Source organism: Tetrao urogallus (assembly GCF_951394365.1).
Source record: "Tetrao urogallus genome assembly, chromosome: 5".
Classification (NCBI taxonomy): domain Eukaryota; kingdom Metazoa; phylum Chordata; class Aves; order Galliformes; family Phasianidae; genus Tetrao; species Tetrao urogallus.
In genome coordinates, this window is record NC_136818.1 from 25,198,144 (window position 1) to 25,221,256 (window position 23,113).

The 23,113-nt window shown below is 47.6% G+C and overlaps 1 protein-coding gene across 1 annotated transcript; it reads right to left on the reverse strand.

Moving 5' to 3' along the window:
- Positions 1-9,430: 9,430 nt before the first annotated feature.
- Positions 9,431-22,726, reverse strand: TDRD5 (tudor domain containing 5; the record flags this gene model as incomplete). Its single annotated transcript, XM_079536148.1, has 12 exons — positions 9,431-9,633; positions 10,429-10,642; positions 12,470-12,610; positions 13,301-13,462; positions 13,939-14,139; positions 15,023-15,089; positions 15,552-15,758; positions 16,795-17,015; positions 17,168-17,215; positions 20,076-20,200; positions 20,898-21,299; positions 22,495-22,726. 12 exons carry the CDS (start codon positions 22,724-22,726, stop codon positions 9,431-9,433), a joined length of 2,223 nt encoding a protein of 740 aa, XP_079392274.1.
- Between the last annotated feature and the right edge of the window lie 387 nt (positions 22,727-23,113).

Here is a 23,113-nt window from a genome sequence, read left to right on the forward strand (position 1 = left end):
TCCACCAAAGGAAGCTCAGCCCCAGGTTTATTTCTCACCCTCTGAGCCAGAACAACCAGTGTGCATCCTACAGGGCAAAGTGGCTGGGGAACAGGGATGTTCCAAATGTCCCCAGGCACTTTCCTGCCCTAAAACGTGCCAGGGAGCCAGCGGGATTCAATTAGCAAAGATTGTTCAGGGGTAACAAAATGGAGCATTGCACAGTTGGGTAGGGCAAGGGAAGAGGGGGCTGTGGGGCAAGGCCTTTGAGCAGGGAGCTCATGGATGTGTGGGACCTCTGCCCACTCACCTGGGGCACAGATTAGAAGGGGGCACCACATCCATAAGCCACCATCTGGAAAGAACCAGCAGCCCAGGCCAGGGCTGCAGCAGGCAGCAGGTAACTCTCTGACTGCTGCCACCCTCCAGAAGCACTCCAAGGGCTGGCAGCAATTATAATCCCACTGTAACACCCGTGGCCCTTCTGCATGGAGAAGGGGCTGCGAAGGGCGCACAGCCTCTCCCTGTGCATGATGCAAGCACTGCTGCCCGCTGTCAGCAGCCCCCAGCATCTTTGCTGGGAGCATAAACAGAGGTTTGTTGTAATGACTCATTAAGGTCTAATTGCATTCCCCCAGCAATACAGGGAAGCAGCCTCCCACGTGCAGCAGTACTACAGCCAAGCAGCTGGGCACCATCCCCTCCCCAAAAGCGCGGGGCAGACAGAGCGACGCTGCCATCCCCAGAGCAATGGGAGCCCAAAACCCCAGAGCAGCATCGGGTTCATGCTTCCTTCTATTCCTCATGGGGGATGCTGAGCTTCAGGGGGGAAGCCGGAAGCTGGATACCTATTGCCAGAGCATCAGCATCACAACAGGGCCTCCATCCTGCAGCATCAAGGCCCTCTGACCTCTCCCCTCGCTCTCTTTAAGGGAGACTCCACCAGTCCTATCCACGGTTGCTTTTCAGGGCCGTCACAGGGGAATCACATCACGAAGCCTCTCAGCCTCACCAGCAAATGAAGCATGAAATGTGCTTTCAGTAGAACACGGGTAGCAGAGCCCCGATGAATATTTCACCTCGCTGGGATGCAGTGTGGGGTGACGCGGCTGCAGAGAGAAAGAGGCAGCAGAGCAGGGAGCGCTCCGACCTCGCTAATGCTTTGCTGCTGGTTTTGGGTGCAGCCCTAGTGGACCCACAAAGGAGCAGTGCTTGTAGAGCTGATTCTGCCCATGGCCAAGCTCAGCAGTGCTGGCTCAAGCTGGAGAAGCTTTTCCATTTCTGGAAATGACTCTACCACACTTGGCCGTTCCAAACACCACCTTCCAGGCAAGGTTTGGGGATGATCACACCAAAGCAGAGCAGCTGGGCCCCCAGATCCAATCCCACGGCAGCACTTTGGCCACAAAGTATTCAGCTGTCCCTTCTGACAGCACCATGCCCAGCACCCAAAACCCAGATGAGTCCACCCAAACCACCCCATGTGCAATGGCCATAGGGTGCTCCACCTGGGATTGCAGAGTGGAACAACGGGGCTGAAATGCAGCACTGTGGAGAGGTGTGGGAGCACATCCCGCGTCCCAGTAGAGTGGGATCATTCCCCACTGGGAATGGCATCTTCGTAGAAGCACAGTCCAATTCAAACAATGCTATGATTCTGTGGTTCTTTCATCTCTTCTTGGATAGCTGCTCAACAAGTGAAGCCCTCAAGGATGGAGAATTTTCCCCCCAAGCCCAGCTCTGAGTCCACAGGACCCCACTGGCAATGATGCTAGATGTGAACGAGCAGTCCAAAGGCACCACAAACAGCATCACACAGCAGCTCCACACCTCGGATGCACGAGGACCAACGTGGGGAAGAGGAAGAGAAGCCCCCACGACACAACGCTCCATTGGGTGGAATATTCCGTGGCCTATCAGAAACCCTCTCCCCTGTAGAGGCAATCAATAGCACACAACAAAAGCTGGCTGGAAATGCTAGGTGCTTCCACATGTCCTTTTGTGGGGAACCAAACCCTCCAGGATAACCTTAGGAGACAACAAATGGCAGACCCATAACTCAAGCACGGGTCTCCTTCAATTACTGAAGCTCAGCCAGAGACAAACCAGAGATCCTCAGGGATAAACAAAGGGGCCAGGCACCATCCACACCCCAAAGAGTCAACGTCGCAAAGTTGGGCAGTGCAATCTCAAAGAGATGAACTGGGGTCCTGTGGTTCCAGAGCCCTTCGTAGAGCATCCCCTGCCCGGGGGTCGGGGGGGGGGGAGGGGAGGGGCGGAAAGTTCCAAGCGCTTCATCCCAATCCTTTTTCCCCTATCCCAGACCCTTTATCCCAAATCCTTGACCCTTACCTGGAAGCCGGCACACAGCGGGATCGGAGGAGAGCAGCGCCGCCGGGCGCGGGCAGGAGGAGGGGGAGGGGGAGGAGGAGGAGGAGGAGGAGGAGGAGGAGAGGCAGAGGAGCGCGCACCGAAGCCCGGGAGGCGCCGAGTGTCCGCCCGGGGGTGGAGGCAGCGGGGAGGAGTTTGCCCGGTTGAGTGGAGCCGCCCCTAGCCCCGCACCGCCCCCGGCCCCAACCTCGGGGTGTCCCCGCCGTGGAGAAGCTCTGGAGCGGTGCCATTCGTCTCCATCACCCGTCCCACAGCGCTGCCTTGGCCACGGGGCCGCAGGGAAAGAAACGGTTGCTCGGATGGCAGCAGGGTCAGTGCTCCTTTTTTCCATGTCAGTCCCTGGGAAGGAGTTCCTTTGGGAGCAGAGAAGGAGGTGGGGAACAGCGCTGTGCTTTCCAATCCGTGAAGTTTTATATGAAGCACGTGGGTAGGGGAGCCCCACCAGCATGTTTTAGGGTCGGCGGCAGCAGCATGACCCAGTGCACTGCACAAGCTGAGCATGCTTCCTATTAATTTCAGTTTGGGTTTGGGGGAAATCTCACCCCCCTTCATCCTCAGACATCCCAGGACTCCAGTGCAGTCAGCCCTTACAGCATGCAGACATTGCAACCCAACTCGTAGGAGTGGTGTAGGATCCCCTCTGCCTGCTTCTGCAAGAGAATTTGCTGAAAAGTTTTAAACTGAAGCCAGAAAATGTTTCCGGTCCTGCCTGTGCTCTCTGGCAAAAATCAAAGCTCGGACTCCACTCCCAGCATCGGCTCTTCAGCCATGTGTTTGCTGGGACACTTGTGCACACAGACACCTCTCTGCTCTGCACACATCCTGACACAGCCAGGGGTGCTCAGGAGCATGGAGCAGTGCTGCTAGGTGACAGAAATGCCACCTCCTGCCCAAATAGAGATTGATGTTGAAGACAGCCCCTGCGTGCTGTACAACCCGAGGCTGTATATTCCCTCCCAGGTGATGGCTACACTTCAGCAGCACACAGCCCCAGCCCAGGAGCCCCGTGTGTCCTCTCCTCCTGGGGACGGCTGGGAAAAAAAAAAAAAAAAAAACCCTCAAGAAATTTACAAAAAAAAAATAATAAAAACACATTTACTTTCAGCCCAAGAAGGATTTCCCCTCCCACACCCCCTGCACCAGGAAAAGTACTGCTTCCAGCCTTCATGAGTCCTCAGCCTCAATATTTGATGAAGTCTAGCAGCTTTTTTCCGGAGCAGGAAGGAAGCGCAGCTCAATGCGGCAGTGCAGAGCCATGATCCTCTCTCTATGACCCTCCCTCTTTATGACCCCCTCCCACTACCCTATGGTTCATCCTCTCTGCCCTCTCTCCCTGCTGTCCCCTCCCAGAGCCAGTATGGTGCCATAGGCAGTGGGATACACAGGGGATTCTGCTGGGGTTGAGCCATACCGGGTTCACTGCCTCCCAAAGAAACCACCCCACGGGGCTGACAGCTGCTGTTGCAGGTCATCCCACCTGCCAAAGCACATGGACTGGGGCACACAGTGAGTGGGGAGCCACGCATATGGCACGGCTGTACCTTACAGGAGCTCGCACTGGTCTAGCAGGGACAGACGGTGCTGCACTGGGGGCCAACAAAGAGGGGATGTGGAGGTGCCAACGTGACCCCAACCCCAACCCTGAGCCCAGTGCACAGCTGAGAGCCCCCAGTGCAGCTCTGACCCCTCCACTGCAGGCCCTGCCCACCCCACAGAGCCCAGCCTTGGCCTCATTTCAGGCTGGGCAAGAGACGGTCCAGCCCCAGAGGTAGTGAGATGATGTTGAACCTCCTAATGGAGTTTGACAGCAGTGGGATTAAAAGCACGGGTGAGTTCGCAACCCCTCTGCAATCAGCTCCTGCTTTAAAGAGCTGAACCAGAAAAAGGAGAGCTCCTGGCAGCAGGGTACTGGGAGGGGAGCGCGCATGCATGCACACAGGCTGCTGCCCTGGGGAGCAGCTCCAGCACTGCGCAGCACCCACAGGAACCCCTCCTCTTCCTCACTGCTGGGAGCAGGAATGGCAGAGAACACCCAGGCTGCTGGGCATGGATCAGCAGAGCCAGGAAGACCCACCTGGGTGCGAACAGGTGCTCAGCAGGACACCCAGAGACCATATGTCCTCAGGGAGCAGTGCCCAGAGCCCCACCACCAAGCACTGAGCCCCACAGCACAGCCCCGCACCAACTGAACCCACATCTCCCCCAGCAGCTCTGCTCCGAGTCTTCCATGCCCCTGTGGTAGGAACATCTCAGCACAAGAATGACCCCAAACAACTTGTAATGCTTCAGCAGAAGCAGTGCAGTTCACTCGTTCTGCTTGGTAACCTTCAAAAAGCCATCAGCTCCTCAGCACTGCCCACACCCTGCTCATCCCAAAGTCACCCCTGCAGCTGCTCAGCACCAGCTAATAGGGACAAAGAGTTTTAATTCGCCTCTGAGCACAGGGAGCCCTGCAGACAGTGCACATGCTGGGGAAGGGAAGCACTGATGGGTTCTGGCACAGGGGCTGAAAAGGCAGTTCTGGCTCAAGACCTCATTCTGCAGTGACCTGTGTTGTGAACGTGCTTTTTTCCCTTTTTCTTGCTAAATGGAAAGAAAAATAAATCCTTCCAGGTCAGAGGAAAGAAAAGCACTTACTCATGGGTCAAGTGAAGCAATGTGAAGCAGCCTTGAGTGCAGCTTTACCTTCTCTAAACCGTGCAACGATTCCATTTTCACTGGGAAAAAAAACAAAAGACACCACCACCTAAAAATAAAAAAAGAGAATGGTTTTGGTGTTAGGAGCATTTCATTTTTTTAAAGCCAAGCTGACTTGCTGGATCAGCTCCACTTTGTGAAGCATAGGGCAACCCAAAGGCACACAGGAAAGCAGATGGAGGAAGCAGAGCTGGAATACTTCAGCCCTCTGAAATAGCAGAGCCACCCCGGTACCCCCCAGGTCCAGGTTTTGGGGTGCAGCCCCACTCCTAGAGTCTCAGCCAGGAACCCCCATATTTCCATCACCCCAACCCACCACCCCAGATGACTCCCCCATACCACAGCTCCACACGTTGTCCAAGTCCATTAGCACGTCCCTGGGGCACGCACACCTCACCAGCACTCTGCTAATCCCGGCTTTCAAGGAGAGCTGCAGGGCTGTACTGCCTTTCCATTTTTCATTTGCTTTGAACACTTTGGTCCTGTACCCCAGGGGCTCCCGGTCAATAATCACTGTTACAAAGAAATTGCTCAGCTTCCTTCAAGCTTTGCAGCTTGCCCAGGTTCACCCCACACCCAGGGAGCAGGGATGCAGGTGCAGCATCACACTTCAGTCCCTGAAGCAACAATCTCTCTTTTTCCAGCTTCTTAAGCAATAAATGTACAGCCAGAGACCTGCTGGGAATGAGAAACACGACCTGAGCTGTACTGGAAAGATCAGCCAAGGTCTCCAGGAGCAGTGGAGCAGCCCCAGGAGTAGGGGAGCAGCCCCAGGAGCAGGGTTGTTTGGGTTTTTAGATATCTGCTGATATTGCAGCAGGAGCAGTACTCACATAGCAAGCAGCAGCAGCATGGCAGGCACAACCTCCACGATCCCACCAGTCACACGTCATCCCACATGCAGTGCTTGTAGCCCGGAGCGTGCTCCCAACCACATCTTGGCAGTTGAAGGAGCTCCTAAGCTATGGGGGAAGCCTCAGTGCTGTGTAATGCTTGCTGGCTTCCCCCCTTGGGTTTGCCTGATCCCATCAGCAGTGTCTGTGTCTCCCATTCTGAGATCCCAAATGCACCTCCTATCCCCAATTACAGTCCTGTGAGATGAGAACAGGCAGGATCCAGCCAGCAGCTCCCCAAAACAGCTTCATCCCCCTGCTGCTTGGTGAGCTGGAGGAGATGAGAGGTGATGGCCTTGAAGCTGAACCCGAGGGTCCAGGGTGAATACTGGGAAAAACTTCTGCTCCAAAGAGCAGTGGTGCATTGGCACAACCTGTCCATGGAGGTAGTGTGCCCTGGGGGTGTTCAATAACAGTGCACTGAAGGATGTGGTCAGTGGTGGGAATAGGATGGGGTTGGACTTGGGGATCTTAGAGCTCTTTTCCCATCTTCACGACTCCATAAGATGCAGCTGCCCTGGTCAGCCCCTCCCTGTGAGCTGTTCCTGTGCGACTCAGGGGTTGCTGAGAGGCACGGGGAAGTTTCCCACCCTGGTAGAGTCTTTCCAGCAGCTCCTTCCCTCCGGGATCCCCCTAGAGGAGCAGTTTCAGGCTGAAGAGAGCAGAGCTGTGCCTCGGCCGCCACCTAGCAGCGACCCAGTAGAGCTGGGGACGCGGAGACAGCCAGCAGAGCTGTGCCAAGGCACTGCGCACTCCTCTGCACTAGCAGTCTGCAAACACACGGCCGAGACAGCCAAACTGCATCTACTTTTACCTTTCTGTGTTTCAGGACATCCCACTCCGGCCTCGTATCAGCACCACACACCCAGCACCCTAAGAGACAACTCTGCTCTCCACATCCACACGTGGGGCACTGAGGGATAAGAGAAGGCTGCCAGGACCGCCAGCATCCCCAAAAACCACCATCAGCAGTGAAGGACGTCACTACAAAGCAGTGTCAGCCCACACCAGCAGCACAGCCAGCTGCCTGTTTCACCAGCACCTCAATCCTGTCACCATTTCCCCAAGCTGCTCAGAACTATCCACATCCTTCCCTCTTTCTGGGGGTAAGGCTCTGAGCCAAAGGGCTTCAGGGTGGTGACTTGTGATTTTGGTCCATTTAGAAAGCACTTATTTTGGACCAGGTAACCAGAAAACACACAGCATCTCTGCCAAAGTAGGTCTGGGCTGGATGAGCCAGCCTACCTCCAGAGTCCATCTCCTTCTGCACCTGTCACTCACAATTTCTGGTGTTCTCTATCAAAAAACAGCCCAGAAAACAGGTTGTTCTGCTCTGGACCATTCACACACTTGTAAGGCGGGAATGAGAACGCAATGACAGCATCCAAAAACAACTTAGCATGCAGCCGATACAGCAGTGAAACCTGCTGCTAGGGATGGGGCTATGGAGAAGGCAATCAGCAGGCAGGAGGAAGAGCTTTCTGGGTGATTTAAGAGATCAAAATTCTCAAGAATATCTGAGACTCAATTAAGGCAGCATCACACTCCCTGACCCAGGGAACCTCACCACTAAATAAACTCAATGCAGAAAAGACAGGAGGAATCACAGGGCTTGAAAGAAGTGCTGAAGAGCTACCAAAAGCAGCAGGACGCTGCCTATAAGCAGCTGCTCTAGGTAGCTTGGCTCGAGGACAACTCCCAGAACTGAGTTCAGGGGCTTTGCCTTTGACTGAGCTGTCCTGGGAGACAGTCCCCACATAGCCATTCAAGTCCCAGTGACTCTGGACAAACCAGGGCACCCCAAGATACCCACCAGCACTTTTTGCAATAGGGCAGAAAGCTACCAAGCAATTAGATTTTTTTTTTTTTTTGCACAGCCCAAAAGTTCAGCATTCCTATCCTTCCCTCATAGATGCTATTCCTCCTCCACAGGAGAGGAGCTGTCACAGAAGTAGATCTCTAGGAGAGAAAAACAGATGTTCCCTCCTCTTTGGGGAAGTGAGGAAAACAGACCTTCCAGGAGCATTCAGCTCACTCAAATCCCAGCTACAAAACCAAGCAGATGTTACAGCCCATGCTATATGGGCAACAAGGATCCAGCATATCAAAATAAAACTGACCCCATCTTAGTGTTTGAAAGGACACAAAATGCTTTCTTTCCTTTTATTCCCTCCCAGACTGCCCACTACTCAGGTCACAGAGATACACATCCAATTTTCCCTGAGTTCTCATCCCAAGGCATCACAGTAACTGTTTTCCCACAGAAATGGGAACTCAACTACCCCAGGCACAGAAACCTCCCTGTCACATCAGGGAGAACTGGGAAAAGAAAATTCTGCAGAAATGTTCCCAGTTGAGAACTTTTATTAGGTTGTAATAAGCAGAAAAACTAAGACAAAAAGCACTCAAACCTAGCCAGCTCCATTGCCCACGCAACTCTGAGCAAGCACAAGTGTTTCATCCATTTTCATGCTAGAAGACAAACACTTTTGTTACAACCTCATGGCCTTAACACAGGACCAGAAAGTCAGGCAACTTCTGACATTCCCTGTAGGGCTACACAGCTGCTGCACAATGCAGAACTCCTGCAGCTCTCAACTTCTCTGCTTTCACCTCCTTTCACTGGCTTTTTGCCCAGTTGATCCCTAACACCACCCATTTTTCTTTCTTGCTCTCTGCAGTTTTACCCTTCTTTTTGAATGTGGATCACAACTGAATGGTGAAATTCAAAGAAAGTAGTCATCTTTCTTTCACCAGTGCTTCTCAGGGAAAACTCTTAGGTCGGAATCAACTGGGCACACAGTTCATTCCTAGAAAGGAAGCCCTCACCAGACAGTAAGATAGCAGCACAGGCTGCCCAGAGAGGTGGTGGGGTCACTGTCCCTGGAGGTGTTCAAGCAAAAGCTACATGCTGCACTGACTGACATGGCCCAGAGCAGACTACAGGCATGGGCTGATGGTTGGGTTAGATGGTCATAGTGGTCTTTCCAACCATAACGTACTTGAAGGGAGCACATAAACAGGAGAGGAAATGGCTGTTTACGAGGATGGATAGTGATAAGGCTGGCATATTGCTCTCCTAATGGCAAGGACTGAGCAAGAGCACTGACTGTGTTAAAAAAAGATAGAAGAAAACGTAACCACCTCCTGTACACAATGATGAAACCACACAGACACCAAGGGAGGGATGCATTTCCAGTTTTCCTCTCCTCAGGTTAGAACACAATGTGACACTCAAGATGTTCTTCTGAATCATTAAAGAGCAATAAAGCAAGACCAGTACAAGAAAAACAGAGTATTTTCCTCAACTCAAAGAAACACGTGCTACAGGCACCAGGTACGACTGAGAAGATGTCACACAGGTTTTTCAAACAAGTGCTTTTTAATTAAAAGAATGACAGCACAGTAGTATTTCACTGCTCTACGGAGCCTTCCTCAGCAGCAGCTCCATCTGCTTCTCTCACCTCTTCTTACAGCTCCTTTCTTGGGCCTGGGAGCCAGTGGAAGTAGCCATGACAAGTGGCTAAGCGTGCAGCAGCTGCCAACACCGCAGACAAGGTGGTAGGAGGGACGTAGAGCTTGCAGGACATCTCTTGCTCACACAGACCTCTGGCACTGCACTGCACAAGTGCAAGATTCTCAGGAAGGTCTTTGTTCTTCATTTTCTCATCACCTGCGTAAGGAAGGAGAAGGAAAATATCCGCATGAATCTCTTAAGAGTTTCAGCTTAGACAGCAATATCTGTTTGCTGTACTTGATCAAGTGATTGCATGACTACTTCCCACTGCAAACTCACTGAATTAACTTGGAAAAGGTGAAATCCAAGAGGTTCTCTCCATCTCCCCCCAGCTCTCATCCCTATTTCCGCCAGAGGTGGGAAAGAAGGCTTAAAGTGAATAGATCCTATCTTGAAGATTGGGGCCTCAACTCCAGAGAAACAGCAAACTGCTCTATTTCAAGAAACAAACATACACTATCTCAGGCAAGCCACTTCACTTTGGCTTGTAAATTGGGCAACTTGCACATGGGGGCTGAAAATTCTTTCATTATTTTGAAAACAGGAAAAAAAAACCCACCCTCGTGGACTTTTTAAAGTTAAAAAAGTGCTTTTCTCCCTTACAGCTAGAAGGAGAGGCTCACTATGGAATGAACACAGCCTGATGTAAGGAATGGAAAAAACAAAAACTTCAGCATGAAAAGTGTAGAAAGTCTAGGAAACCACAAAAAAAACCAAAAACCCTGGGAGAAAAACACCTCAATTCACTATGCTTACAGAGGTTGAAACAAAGCATTGCATCCAGCCATTTATTTTTGTCACAGCTCATCCCACAGAAATACCAACAAGTCCATCAGGTCTAGCAAAGAAGCAGCACTAGGATACTTTCACATTGACTGCAGGTCTCAAGGGACAGTAAGAGATTGCTCAGCTTTCCTCTACATTAAACTTTACTGATAAATCCATTCGTACTGTTACGGTTGTCCAGCATAAATGGTGCTGCCATAAGCAGAAGAGAGGCATGTAGAACTTCACAAGACTGGGCTTTGTTGGAAAATCGTTGTACATTATTAGGGCCATTTTGGCTCATTTCTGCTGGTTGCTTGACATAGAGGAAGGAGAAGTAGTCTTCCAATGACTTGAAGAAAACAGTAGGCCTTAAGGACTCTCCAAGAGGATGAGGTGTCTGCAATTATATTAAAACAAACAAACAATAAACCCTCAGGAGAGGGTGCAATTAGTGCACACTCAGTTCATTAGCTGCCCTGACCTTCATGACTTCCCTCAGAGTTCATAAAGAACTGAAATGTCAGCAACAGGAATTTTTAAAAATACTGGCTACTTGCAACCCCAGCCAAAGGGCAGCTCTTCCTGCACAGTGAGCTGAAAAGAGTGGCAGATTATTACAGGATACTAATTAGCATGTCTTAGCAAAGAATTAACAGCTGGCTCATCTCTCAGCAGCCCCACGCAGAACAAGTGACTGCGATGACAGAGGGAGTTTCTGCAAGGGAGTGAGAACTGAGTCAGAGGAAGTTCCTCTGCGTTTTTTATCAAAAATACAAATTAAATTTAAGCTCCAGAGATGACCACCTACATCTCAGTCAAAGAATGGGACTGAAGCCAGTGTTTTTATTTACTGATTCAGCATGAAGCATGACAGAATAGTGAAACAGGCAAGCCACGGTGCAATTCATCTGCCCAACTGTAGCTGTTCAAAAATTAGGTGCCCATTCTCTAGGCTTCTTCTGCTGAAGCAGCAGCAAAAAGGCACCCACCTCCAGATGATGTGAATCATCCTCTGGTGAGAGAGCATTCAGACCATTAGCCCAGAACAAAACAGTTTTACACAAGGTGATTCAAGAAGTTTAGGTTGGCTACTCACAGGGGGACTGTGAGAAGCTCCTGAAGCAGCAAGGACAGCCTCAGGGCTGGGCAATAGAAGTATAATGCTGGTAGGATAACAAGGCAATAACTTGAACAAGTATGAGAGCCTCATTAACCAGCTACTCAGCTTGATACCATCAGCCCACTAACAATTTCTGCCTAACATGCAGTAAAAACTAGAGTGCTAGAATAAGAAAGAAAATAACATTAAAAGGTAATCATCCCCTCTGATAACCACGCTGTCTTTGCTGGGGGACTCAAAGCATCACTGCCACTTCAAGACAAAGAAGGAACATTCATGGAGGAAAGGCAGACAATGGAAGGGTCTATGACTATTGGAAAAAGCTGGAAGGCACGCAAGTCATAAGGAAGCTGTTCAGAAAAGATAAAAGAAATAGTATGCCCTACAGTGCTGTGAGGGGCAGGAAATAAGGAAAGCACCATCTACACTTCCTCCCGATTCACGCAATTAAGATCATCACCACTAAAAGGAAAGCATGAACAATGAAAACTGGAAAAGGGGTGGAATACCACCTGGCAACACCACAGGTACCAACATCTACTGAGGCTAAGGGATCAAGATGACACAGAGAAAGGAAAAGCTTCTGTTTGTCACAGCTAGCTGATTAGAGCACTTCTTCCCTTGGTGTCTACAGGCAGGATTTAGCTTTTCACCTCATGGTCTTCCTTAACAGAAAATCCTGTCACTTTCTCTAAAGCTTCTAAAGCGATTAAGCCAGGGGCAGACAACATGCCCACGATCCAGCTGGGAAATTCCTATGCTTCTATACCCACGTGGTTTCATACTTGCAGGGGAGTGCTTAAGTCAGCTCACAAGGAGTGAAGAAGGGCCAGATTTGATCCATGAAGTGCTGACACTGACACTTTATTCCATAACGCCCTGATGTACCAGTGAAACACTAGTGTTTCTGGTGCTGCTAATAATACAGCAGCAAAGAGGTAAAAGTACACCTCCGGGCCCATACTAAAAGCCAAATCCTTGTTTCATTGTTAGTAAATCAAAAAAAAAAAAAAAAAAAGTAGATAAATTGACTATTTTTATTTTAAAACAACTCCATCCCAGCAGCAGTGGCTGAGAAAAAAAAAAAAAAACAACAAACCTTACCTTAACCAATGCCATAAGGTCAGTTGAAGATTTGTCTGTATCCTCCTGTTCAAATTCAGGGTCTTGGTCTGTAGTTTTGGAGTCATTTACTTCATCTGGAAGTGGCTGCACATCGTCCCATTTCTCCTTTGTATACAGGTTCTGTTGCAAGGACATGACCAGCATGAAGAAATCAAGAGGCACTGGAACAAATCCACTGAAGTGCAAGCTACTGAGCAGTCAGATGGTATCACTCTGACAGATTAACAGAAAGAAATTTTTCCACCCTGTTCTTTCTGAAGTTTTGGCAACTTTAAAGGACAGAAGAACACAGAGGGAAGGGAAGAGCACGAACAAGAAATGAGCTGTCACCTTAACTTCTTTCCACCACCATAAAACTAGTTTCTTGATTAAAATCAGACTCTTTAAGAATACTGTCCAGTTAACACAGCCTTCTGAGAACTTTACCATGTAGGAGTGCCCTAGGCTAAGAGATCTGCTGCAACAGCATCCACACATTTTGTTTTTAAGTGGGAACTGAGTTGTGGTGGGGAAGCAGCAAGTTGTCAAGGCTGACAGGGCAAATCTAAGGTCTGACCAAGTCAAGAGCACGCACTGCATTTCCCTGCATTGAGAGCAGTTACAAGGAAATGCCAGCTGAGCTGTGACAAGTGTCACGTTAGACACACTTCATTTCAACTCAAAACATGTCATGGGAATGGTGCTGGGCTTTTTTTGGTCCTGCTTCCAACCTCTTTGAAAAAGTGCATGGTACTCATATATCAACATATGTCAAACAACCTCTGGAGTTTATTCCGTTGAATGACAGTTATGTCACAGCCAAATGCCCACCTGATTACACAGTTCATCCTCATCCAGTCTGGAGCTTGATGCTTCATTATCTGCACCTACAGAATCCTGCTGCAAGCAAAGGTCTGGCTCCACCAGTTCAGCACTCTCCTGCTTTGCACTGGGTTGAACATACAAGGCTAAAGAATTCAATTCCTTGAATCCCTAGTAACAAGCGAACAACAACAAAAAGCAACACACAGTAAAGAAAGCTAATCTGCAAATACCACCAATATCAGAAAGAAAAAAAAAGTGTGCTCCAGGCAGTAAAGCTTGACTTCCTGCTGAGATATATAATCCCAGCAGCATTTTTCTCACGGCTTTCAGACCCACACAGTTCTTCCCAAAACAGTGCTGAGACATTCAGACAATGATACAAATTGGCCTAACTCATAACCACTCCCTGGTGCATGATTTATATCCTGATGTCTGTCCTACACAGAGCATGCAATCACCATGCTTACGCTGTCCCACACTGCATATTTCACTGGCAAACTAAGATTCTTCTAATCAAGACCGTTTCTGTAATTCAGTTTGGTAATGGCATAACTGATATTCAACGATGAGAGCATCTTCCTATAAGGCACCCAACGGATGCCAGCCCTGCCCTTTCTTACAGCACCACATTCCTCCCTCCTGACCTGGGAGGGTAAGTTCTCTTTGCAGATGTCAGCATATCCCTTATCCTTCAAGACAGAGTGAATGTAAACATCTTCCTCAGAGGATGTGTCGCACAGAAAGAGATGCAAAATGCCATTCACGTATTCATCCACAATGCCCACAAGGACCTTAGAGTAACACAGCTCCTGGAACTGGAGAGTTGCCTCACTGGTCCACGTGTCCTCAAGAAGAAACAAGAGTATGATGTTACTATAACAGACCAGAATCCATTACCTGAGACTTTCCCTTCTGAGCACTCATCAAGATGACAATTAGGCCAAGGCAGCTAGGGATAAAAATGCAGGGGGGAAGGAGGGGAAATTCAGGCAAACTTTCTAGAACTGAACTAAATTAAATTACCCCAAAGTTTGCAAAGCCAGTTACACTGGGAATACCTTCTCACCGTCAGTACCTATTTTCAAGTGTAGTCATTTTATCTTATCTATGGGGAGGGGGAAGAGGCGAATTCCTGGAACCATGAGATTATGAAAGTTAAGTGCCAGGAGTTTTTACAAAGCTGCTAATGCCTCACTGCAACGTGGATCTTCTGCCCTCAAGAAGCAAAGTTTTTAAGAATGTTTTCAAAACACAAATTTGATCTAGTCTTTCCAATGCAGAGCATGGGAGCACGTTTCCCAGACTTCTTGACCATGAGATTTCTCAGGACAGGCTGACCTGAGCTTTGGCTTTTTGGATTGCACCAAACTCACTTAAAGCTTGGTCTCAGAAAATTCTACAACAGGGCTGAATCTATCAATGTTTTAGAAGGACCCTGGAGAACTACTGGAGGGGAAAACAAATGCTTGCTCATTTGCTTATCAGCTATCTGTTTCTGAAACTATATGAGCAAGAATACTACATAGGCATAAAGAAGAAACAATGAAAAAATTATCACTTGCAGAGAAGCAGTCGCATTCCACTGAACATAACAGCAACAATTCTGCTGTAAACATCAGAGGGACCTGAATGAATCCAAATATTTGTCCTTATCTTGAGAAAAAGCCTCTCTCTTCTTGACAGCTCCTATATGTACGTCAGTAAACAAAACTGCATATGAACACACACCTCCACAGGCTTCACCCATGCCAAGGAACACGGGATGGCCTGAGCTGGCAGCTTCAAGTAGCACCACCTGCAATATAAAACAAAGTCATGGCCATTAGAGCAAACTCAGAGCAAAAACAGACAGAAGAGCAGAACTTACTCCTCATCTGGGTTTTAAAAATCAACTTAGGAATAAAGAGTGGATTTATGATTAAACCCCAACAGTAACTTTGGAAAATATCCAGGGAACAGGCACAGAAAGAACTGCACTAACAACTGATCTCTTATGCCTTCCCTCACCCTCACCCAAGCATCTTTCTATGATAACCCCTCATGATTACAAAGTTATGGACAGAGAACAATGACTTTTGAACCAAAGAATGAAGCACAGAAGATATTAAATTGCAGAGGCAAACAAGTACCTCTGACACCAAAAATGCAGCCCATTTCAACTGATGACTACTGACACCCGCTCGTGGAATCTAAAATGAGGATGAGATCCAACCTCAACCATTCCTGTGATTCTGCCAACCACGTGTAATCTACTTACTTGAGGAACCTCAGCCAAGACTTCTGAACAATGCCTACATTCCCATAGTCTGGGTAGAACACCTCCACTTCTTGGTCACTGATCACACGGTGGATGATAACCCGGTACCACCACTGCAAGAACATCACACAGCAAAGCTGTCCAGGCTGTACCGAAGACTCAGGCATGATGTAACGATCAGAAACAAGTTTATTTGAATAACAGCATCTGCAAAACATCGTAAGGAAAGACTGTGCTTGGAAAGATGCAAAAGATGAACACAAAAATCCATAGGATTTCAGAAGAATCCTGGTTTCTCAAATCCCAGTGACAACATTTTCAGATGTTTAAATGGATGCTTTACATCACCATTCTGCTGAACTTAAACTGAAATGACTATAAGAAATGCAAACCTAAATTTCAACATTTGAATGTCCTCCCTGGGGTCCAATTAAAAAGAGAATTCCTTAGAGGCTAAATACAGTCATTCTGGTCATAAACTTTTAACATTATCTGGCTAAATCACTACTTATTAAAAATCAGATTCTGGAGTATTGGCTACACATCATCTGTAGTGTTTGCCTGCAGAATTTATAACTCCACTTGTATGTGCCCTGTGGACACCGGGTGCTTCCTCAACACACAGCAGTTCTGTAACTGCTGTTAACTGTGCTGGAAGAGAATCTCAAATGCATAATGAAACTGACAGTCACTGATGAGGCTTTGCTTGCTTTCAAATACACACTGTTTGCTCTGAAAGTAATACTTCCTATTTTCACAGTAACCACAACAATACACAACACCACTATTGCAGAATATTCACCTCTGACATCGTGAGCAGACATCGTACAGGAAGCATTACTTTGAAGCAGCCCTTGTACATGATGGCAAGTGCATACTACTCATTGCTTTTTGACAAGCATTGGAAACAGAAGGAAAAATTTTAACTGAGCCCATTAATAACACAGAAAAGAGGCAAAAAGGAAGATAAAAATTCCCCCTCTGGAACCTTTCTATTCTTTTACAGTTTAGAGCTGTCCAGATCACACCCAAGGAACTGCAAATTGATAGTAACCATACTTTTGGCTTGCTAATCAAAAGGAATGGGTAAGTGCTATGAACACGTGTTTCAGACAGCACAAGATACCAAACCAGCTGTGATCATAACTATCGACTATCATAACTATCATAACTAGCTGGGTGTCCTGCTCTCTCAGTACAAACACAACAGGCAGTAGTATCTATCAGCACAGAGTGTTCTCACCTCATCTCAATCATGAGATCCCACAGTTTATCAGAAGTTTCTGCGCTGCAGACATGGATGTAGAACTCACCAGGAGAGACTATTAAATTCACTATTACTCCCACCAAGCACCTTGTCTCCAGTGGAGGTAAACTGCAAAGTCTTCTGTCCTGAACTGCATCTGGAGGGATGTCTGAAGTCGCCATCATTATATCCAGCCTGGACTGTTCCAAATCTTGAGGCTACAAAGAGATGAGGGAGTTGGTACTCACATCTCTTCATGCACTAAGCATACATGAATAACTGTTCCAGTAACGTTTAGAAAAGAAAGAGTCTGCTTTGCTTGGAAACTATGAGTTACTGAATATCAGCAAATCCCACCAGATGTGCAAACCTGGATTAGAACTTCCTCTGTGGGGGGAGCATTCATTCTCTCTTCTACCTAAAAGGAAGAATGAAGGAAATCAGTCAATAACAGTAGTGTAACAATAATACCATGCATTCCCATGAGGAGAAAGAGCTAGAGTCATGTCCTGACTTCTGTCCAGAAAACAGCTATTGCTACAATAATGTTTTTTAAAGTTTGCTGGATTTTACCCAAAAGATGCTATTTTCTATGCTCTGTGACCATGAAAGAGTACATGACTGAACCAGGAAAGCTACCTGAAAGTGATTCAAGTGACATTTTCACACTAGAGCTATTTCCCCAGGATAAAAACAAATGAGACCTACAAATTCTGTTCTTTTCTCACTCGAGAGATCTGTCTGTGAATGGCTAGTGCAGCTCAGTTTTTTGTGGAGGGGAACCATACATAAGCTACTCTCTCACTGCCTCAAGAGCTTTCTTCTGCAGCAGTGAGCAGCGTTCCTCCAAAGATCAGAAGTCAAAATGATTTCATTTTGACCCATAACGAACAGACTACAAGTTAACAGTGCATTATGCACCAAGCAACACACGGGACACGTCTTCCAGTACATATACCTTCGTTTACCTGGCTAATCCAACTGCAAGCAACATTTTTTTGCAACACTAACTCTTCTAAACGTTTTTTTTCAAGAAGTAGATAAGTCTCTCCTTCTACAGACAGAGCAAGAGCCAATGCTCTTGAATTTTTTGAGTTAAAATTTTTTGAGTGAAACATTAAGCTAAATAACAGCGGAGGAAATGCCTGCCTGAGCAGCAGCTCAAAGAAAAAAAAAAATCCATGGCTGGAAATCCTTTAAGCAGTGCCTTTCTGAGGGACTGGTTTGCTCCCCTGAAGTTGGTTCATATCACCCTGTTAAGGGCATACACTATCTTTATAATCTAGTTTACACATCAGTAAAGATGTGTAAGATCACAAAAGAAACATGTACTTGTGAATATGCTTTAAAAAAAACCCAACAATAAAACAATAACAAGAGAAAACAGCAAAACACTAAAAGTGAGCCCTGCAGTATGTTACAGCCTGTGGGACCAGCTAATCCTTTCCTTAAGACAGACAGGCAGCTGCCACAGTGGTGTGAATGACCCTTGGCTCAGCTGTAGGTGAGAAAAGTGCTGAGAGCAGCAGTTCCACACACCTCTCCCCTTCTCAGAGCATTGACTCAGCCCATGCTCCTCACATTATTAGTTTCCCTTCCATTATTAGCTTCTTGTGACAGGATATTGGGGTACCTTATAGCAGGGCAGGGATCAGGTCTCTTCTTTCCCCTCCACCTTGCAGCATCCTGATGAACAAGCATTCACTGCATATCCCACATACCAACTACCTTTCCTCCCTTTTCTGGCTTTTTTAAAAAACAGAAGAGCAAACTTAACATCTCATGGGGAAAACAAGTTGAACAAACACCTTCAATGGCCTGAGCAGGATAAGTCTTTAACCAGATTCCCATTGTGATATGAAGGCTCAAAAACCTCACTTGAAGTCAGGTTTATCACAGTCCTCTTTTTCTTTTTTGCCCTTCAGATTCAACAGGCAGACTGCACTTGATTCAAGGAGAATTTCTGGCTGCTTCATCACACAGATCTAAGACTTCTTTACAAGCTCAATGCTGACTGCCAGAGAGTTTGCTTTAGGAATGTGAAGTCCAGCCGTAAGAATCAGAAAGATTGACATGATGGAAAGGTGATACAGGAGGTGTAATGACAGAGGGACTAATGCGATAGGAAAGCATTATAAAGGAAGGAAAAAGGACAGCTCACTCATCTCTGAAGATCTAGGCTTGCAGGGGAGAACTTCACCAAGGAGGGATCCCCAGAAAGAAATCCTTGCGCGGTGGCTGTCAGCCCTTAAGTGAGGTCTAAGAGAAGTATGGCCAGGCTTTACCCCTTCCTGTTGCACAGTTGAATTGCCTTCACCTGTGCTCCCAGGGCTGACCAGCTCTTTTCCCCAGGTGCCAAATCAGTGGTTCAGGCTGTGACTCAACAGTTACCATACACCAACTCAGACACAGACTTCCAAATTAACTGCAAAAAATACCAAAGTCAGGAAGAACTCCTGGGACTCTTTTCCTGCACTCCAATCCTCAGGTTGCATACAGCCACCTGGGAAGCTTGGCAGAGAGAACTACAGTAGGAAGGTGTTCTGGAGAGAAGGAAGGTCGGAAAAGAGAGAGGAAAAAAAAAAAACCAGAGGTGACAAATTCCCCCAACCTATTGGATCCTCCGACTGCTCCTCTCCATCTCCTTCTAGAAATACACTGTCAAACAAATTCAAAACTCTCAAAGTCCAACAAGAATGACAAGAAACCCCCACAACTTTAGACAGTGAATAAAGTCTTACTGGTTTCCTTTAGTAAAAAAAAAAAAAAAAAAAAAAAAAAAGAATTCTTTTTGTGCCCCGCCTGAGCACATTATTTAGTCACCTCAGTGAAACTGTAGGAATCAAAGTCTCCACAAGAATCATCACCCAGCTTTGTCTTCCTGCTTAACTGGACTGCACAAGACACTTAATTCTGCCTACAGCAGCCCAGGAAATTCCACAGAACTCATCTTCAGATCACTAAGATGTAATAACAAATAAATACACAGAGTATTACCATAACTATCAGAGAACAAGATGATGGTTAACTGACCTTGGATGGTCTTTAACACAGATCAGATGACCCAAAAGAGAGAAGAGAAAGACTTAAGTTAGGATGGCATATGAAGCCATATCCCAGCCTGGAGTCTTGCCACTCCACATTAAAACAGGTATTAAAATTTTTGTAAGCAGCAGTGCATCAACAACACAGTCTCAACAGTAACAAAAGCAAGCAAAGAGCCTCCAATCTGGGATTAAGCCAAGAAGAAGCTACAGATCACTCATCCAGCTACTCACTTGTTTCAGGCCATCACCCAGACCTACTGCTTGTGCGTCCACTGGCTCTGACTTCTCTTCTGCTGCCTGATGAAAGATCTCTGTCTCACAGCTGGGTTCCAAAGGAGGCAGCTCAGCCATGAGTACTGCAAAGACAATAACTTGGCTATTATTCTTTCTTGGACTGATGCAGTTACATATTAAACAGAAAACACTTGAAAAATGAAAGCACTGGTTGCATTTTTCCAATCTCTTGTAGCATTCAGTTACCACGTTCACAAACTTTTGCTAGAGAGGCATCCTTCATAAATGAATTCTAGCTAGACAAGTCAGGAACCCTGCAGGTACTGCACACAGTTTTCTGCCATGGCTGCTACAGGAACAGTGAGTACACACACAGTCTCTTCTGTGGGAGATTATAGCTTAATCTTTCATAGTATTATTAGTAAATTTTCAATCTCAAGAAGCGCACTGAAGGGCTCCAATGCCTTGTGGAGCGGGGCATTCAAGAGATCCTTCTACTTTTGTTATCTGCTGCCTGCAACAGCTAGCATTTCTAGTCCTCCATACAGGTTCAGAAAGCTTATATTTGGAAGGTAGATCTCTTCTTTCACCTGCCACCAAAAACCAGTGGCAACTTGTGGAAAACTTCCAGTTAAGCTCTCTGCTACTGAGACAACTCCTTAAACTACTTCTGCAGCACCACACAGACCTTCCTTGATAAATCAGAAGGGAACAGGGACTATTACAGCAACTGAAAATACAGCAACATCTACCAGAAATACATCTGCTTGTCCACAATGCTTCAAAGACCTACATGTTTCCAGCTAACAGATACCTTACCTTGTGGCATCTTTTCCTGCTCTTTCTCACTTGAGGAGCTCTTTTTCAGGGTTATCAAGGAACCTCCTTTTGTCTCCTTAACCATAATTGTATCAGACATGCTTTCGAAAACTTCAAATATGGAGAGAAATCCATATTGCCTGTACTGGAACGTCCGCTTAAAGCGTGTGTAGTACGCATCGTTGAAATCCAAGAGCAGAAGTGGTGAGGAACTCAAGAGATCTTGCAGCTCCCTCTTCACTGCTGCTGGCAGGAGACGAGTCTTGCCCTTTGGAGGCAAATCCCACTGATTCTGAGAGAGAGAAGCAGCCCTGCCCTTCCTAGCAACACTCCGTGCTTTACCACTTGTTTTCTGTCTGGAAATCAGTTTGGAAATATCTTTGGTGGTCTCATCGGCAACAGCTACAATAGGAAAAAAATATTAGATATTTATTAGCTATTTGAAGACTGGAGCAGTAAACCATTCAAAGCTCTGCATAGGCAAAGCTGTTCTTTCCACTTTTCCCATTTCCCTTTTTAGACAGATGTCTCTTCTAAAAACAATCCTACTAAACCATGTGTGGATTTTAGTACAGCAAACAACTTTCCTTCCCCTCTGCAAAATGGACGGAACCAAATTTAACAGCTAATCTGCACCCTCCTCCCTATAAACCCAGACAGAAGGAAGGCTGGCCAAGTGCATACTGCATCACAAGAAGAAAGCCAGCTGCTGTGGGTTTTGTTGGAAAATAGTAAATGGTTCACTGCTTCTCTCAGCTTGAATTGCAGTACAATCTTAACACAGCTTAAGAGCATCAAGATGTTGATGAACTGAGTCTTGTTTCAAAGTGGCTATGAAAAAAAGAATCCAAAGTCACCTCAACTCTTTAAAAAGGTAGATAACAGCAGGGCAAGCAGAAATGGTTTTAAGTCGAGGGAGGGAAGGCTTAGGTTGGATATCAGAGGGAAGTTCTCTCCTATTAGAGTGGTGAGGTGCAGGAACAGCTGCCCAGGGAGGTCATGGATGCCCTGTCTCTGGAAATGTTCAAGGCCAGATTGGATGGGGCCCTAGGCAGGCTAGCCTAATATTAAATGGGGAGGTTGGTGGCCCTGCATGTGTCGGGGGGGGGGGGGGGGGGAGGGGTTGGGAGATCATCATCCCTGAGGTCCCTTCCAACCCAAGCCATTCTATGATTTTAAGTTTCACAAAACCACAAGAAACTGTCAACAGCACTCAAAAAAGGTCTATGTTTGTGCACCGGTTCTCCAGTTCACCATCAATCCTAATACTCAAGCAAAAACAAGACGTCAGAATCACACCAAGAACTGGTGTAGAAGACCTCTCTGGAGGTAATCTGGTCACACACACCCCAGTAGCTCCAAACTAGAGCTGGCACTGATCTTCACTCACCTTCCTCACCTACTGCCTTTCTGTACTCTTAGCCAAACAACAGGAAACAGCTAAAACAGAAAGCGGCAGAAATACCAGCAACAGCAGGGAGCCAGAGCCAGCCTTTGGGTGGGCACCCTACAACAGAGCCCTCACTTCAGGGCACCACTTCACCCCGAGGCGTAACTCCAGGCAATCTTTCTCTACTTGCAAGGAGGAAGGTCTCACCTTTGAGGAGAAACCTTCCGTTGCCGTTGGGGCAGATCTGCACCACTCCCGGCATGCTGGCCACCATCTCCATGGTGGAGCAGAACCCCAGGTCACGCAGTGGCAGCGGCCTGCCGACCATGGCCAGATACTCCTGCTCCAGCTGGGCCGGGGTGAGGCCCTCCTTGGCAGCCAGCAGCTGCGACCTCACCTCCTTCTTCAGCAGCTCCATCAGCTGTGCCTGCTGCGACATGTCCGCGCTCTAAGAGAGACAAAAAGCGAGCAGAAAACACCTCACCCCGCGACTGCGAAAGGCTTTTTAACACATCACAACGAAACGCCGGCAGGGTGGCAGGTCAGGCTCAACACTGCCACCACACCCCGGCACCGCCGCCTCAGTCACGACAGCGCGTTTCCGACACGACGCCGAGAGGCCGCACTGCGCCTGCGCGCTCCGTTCCCGCCTTTTCGGGCTGAGGCGGGCAGGTGCGCGTTGCTCTTCACAGCGCTCTGCCGACTGTGAGGCGCTCCGGCTGCCCCTATTAGCTCCTCTGCCCTCTCCCGCTACCCTGCCTGCTCTGTGGGACCGGCTCTCAGCCTTCACCTGGCGGAGCAGGTGTGCTTCCCTTCTGACAGGAAA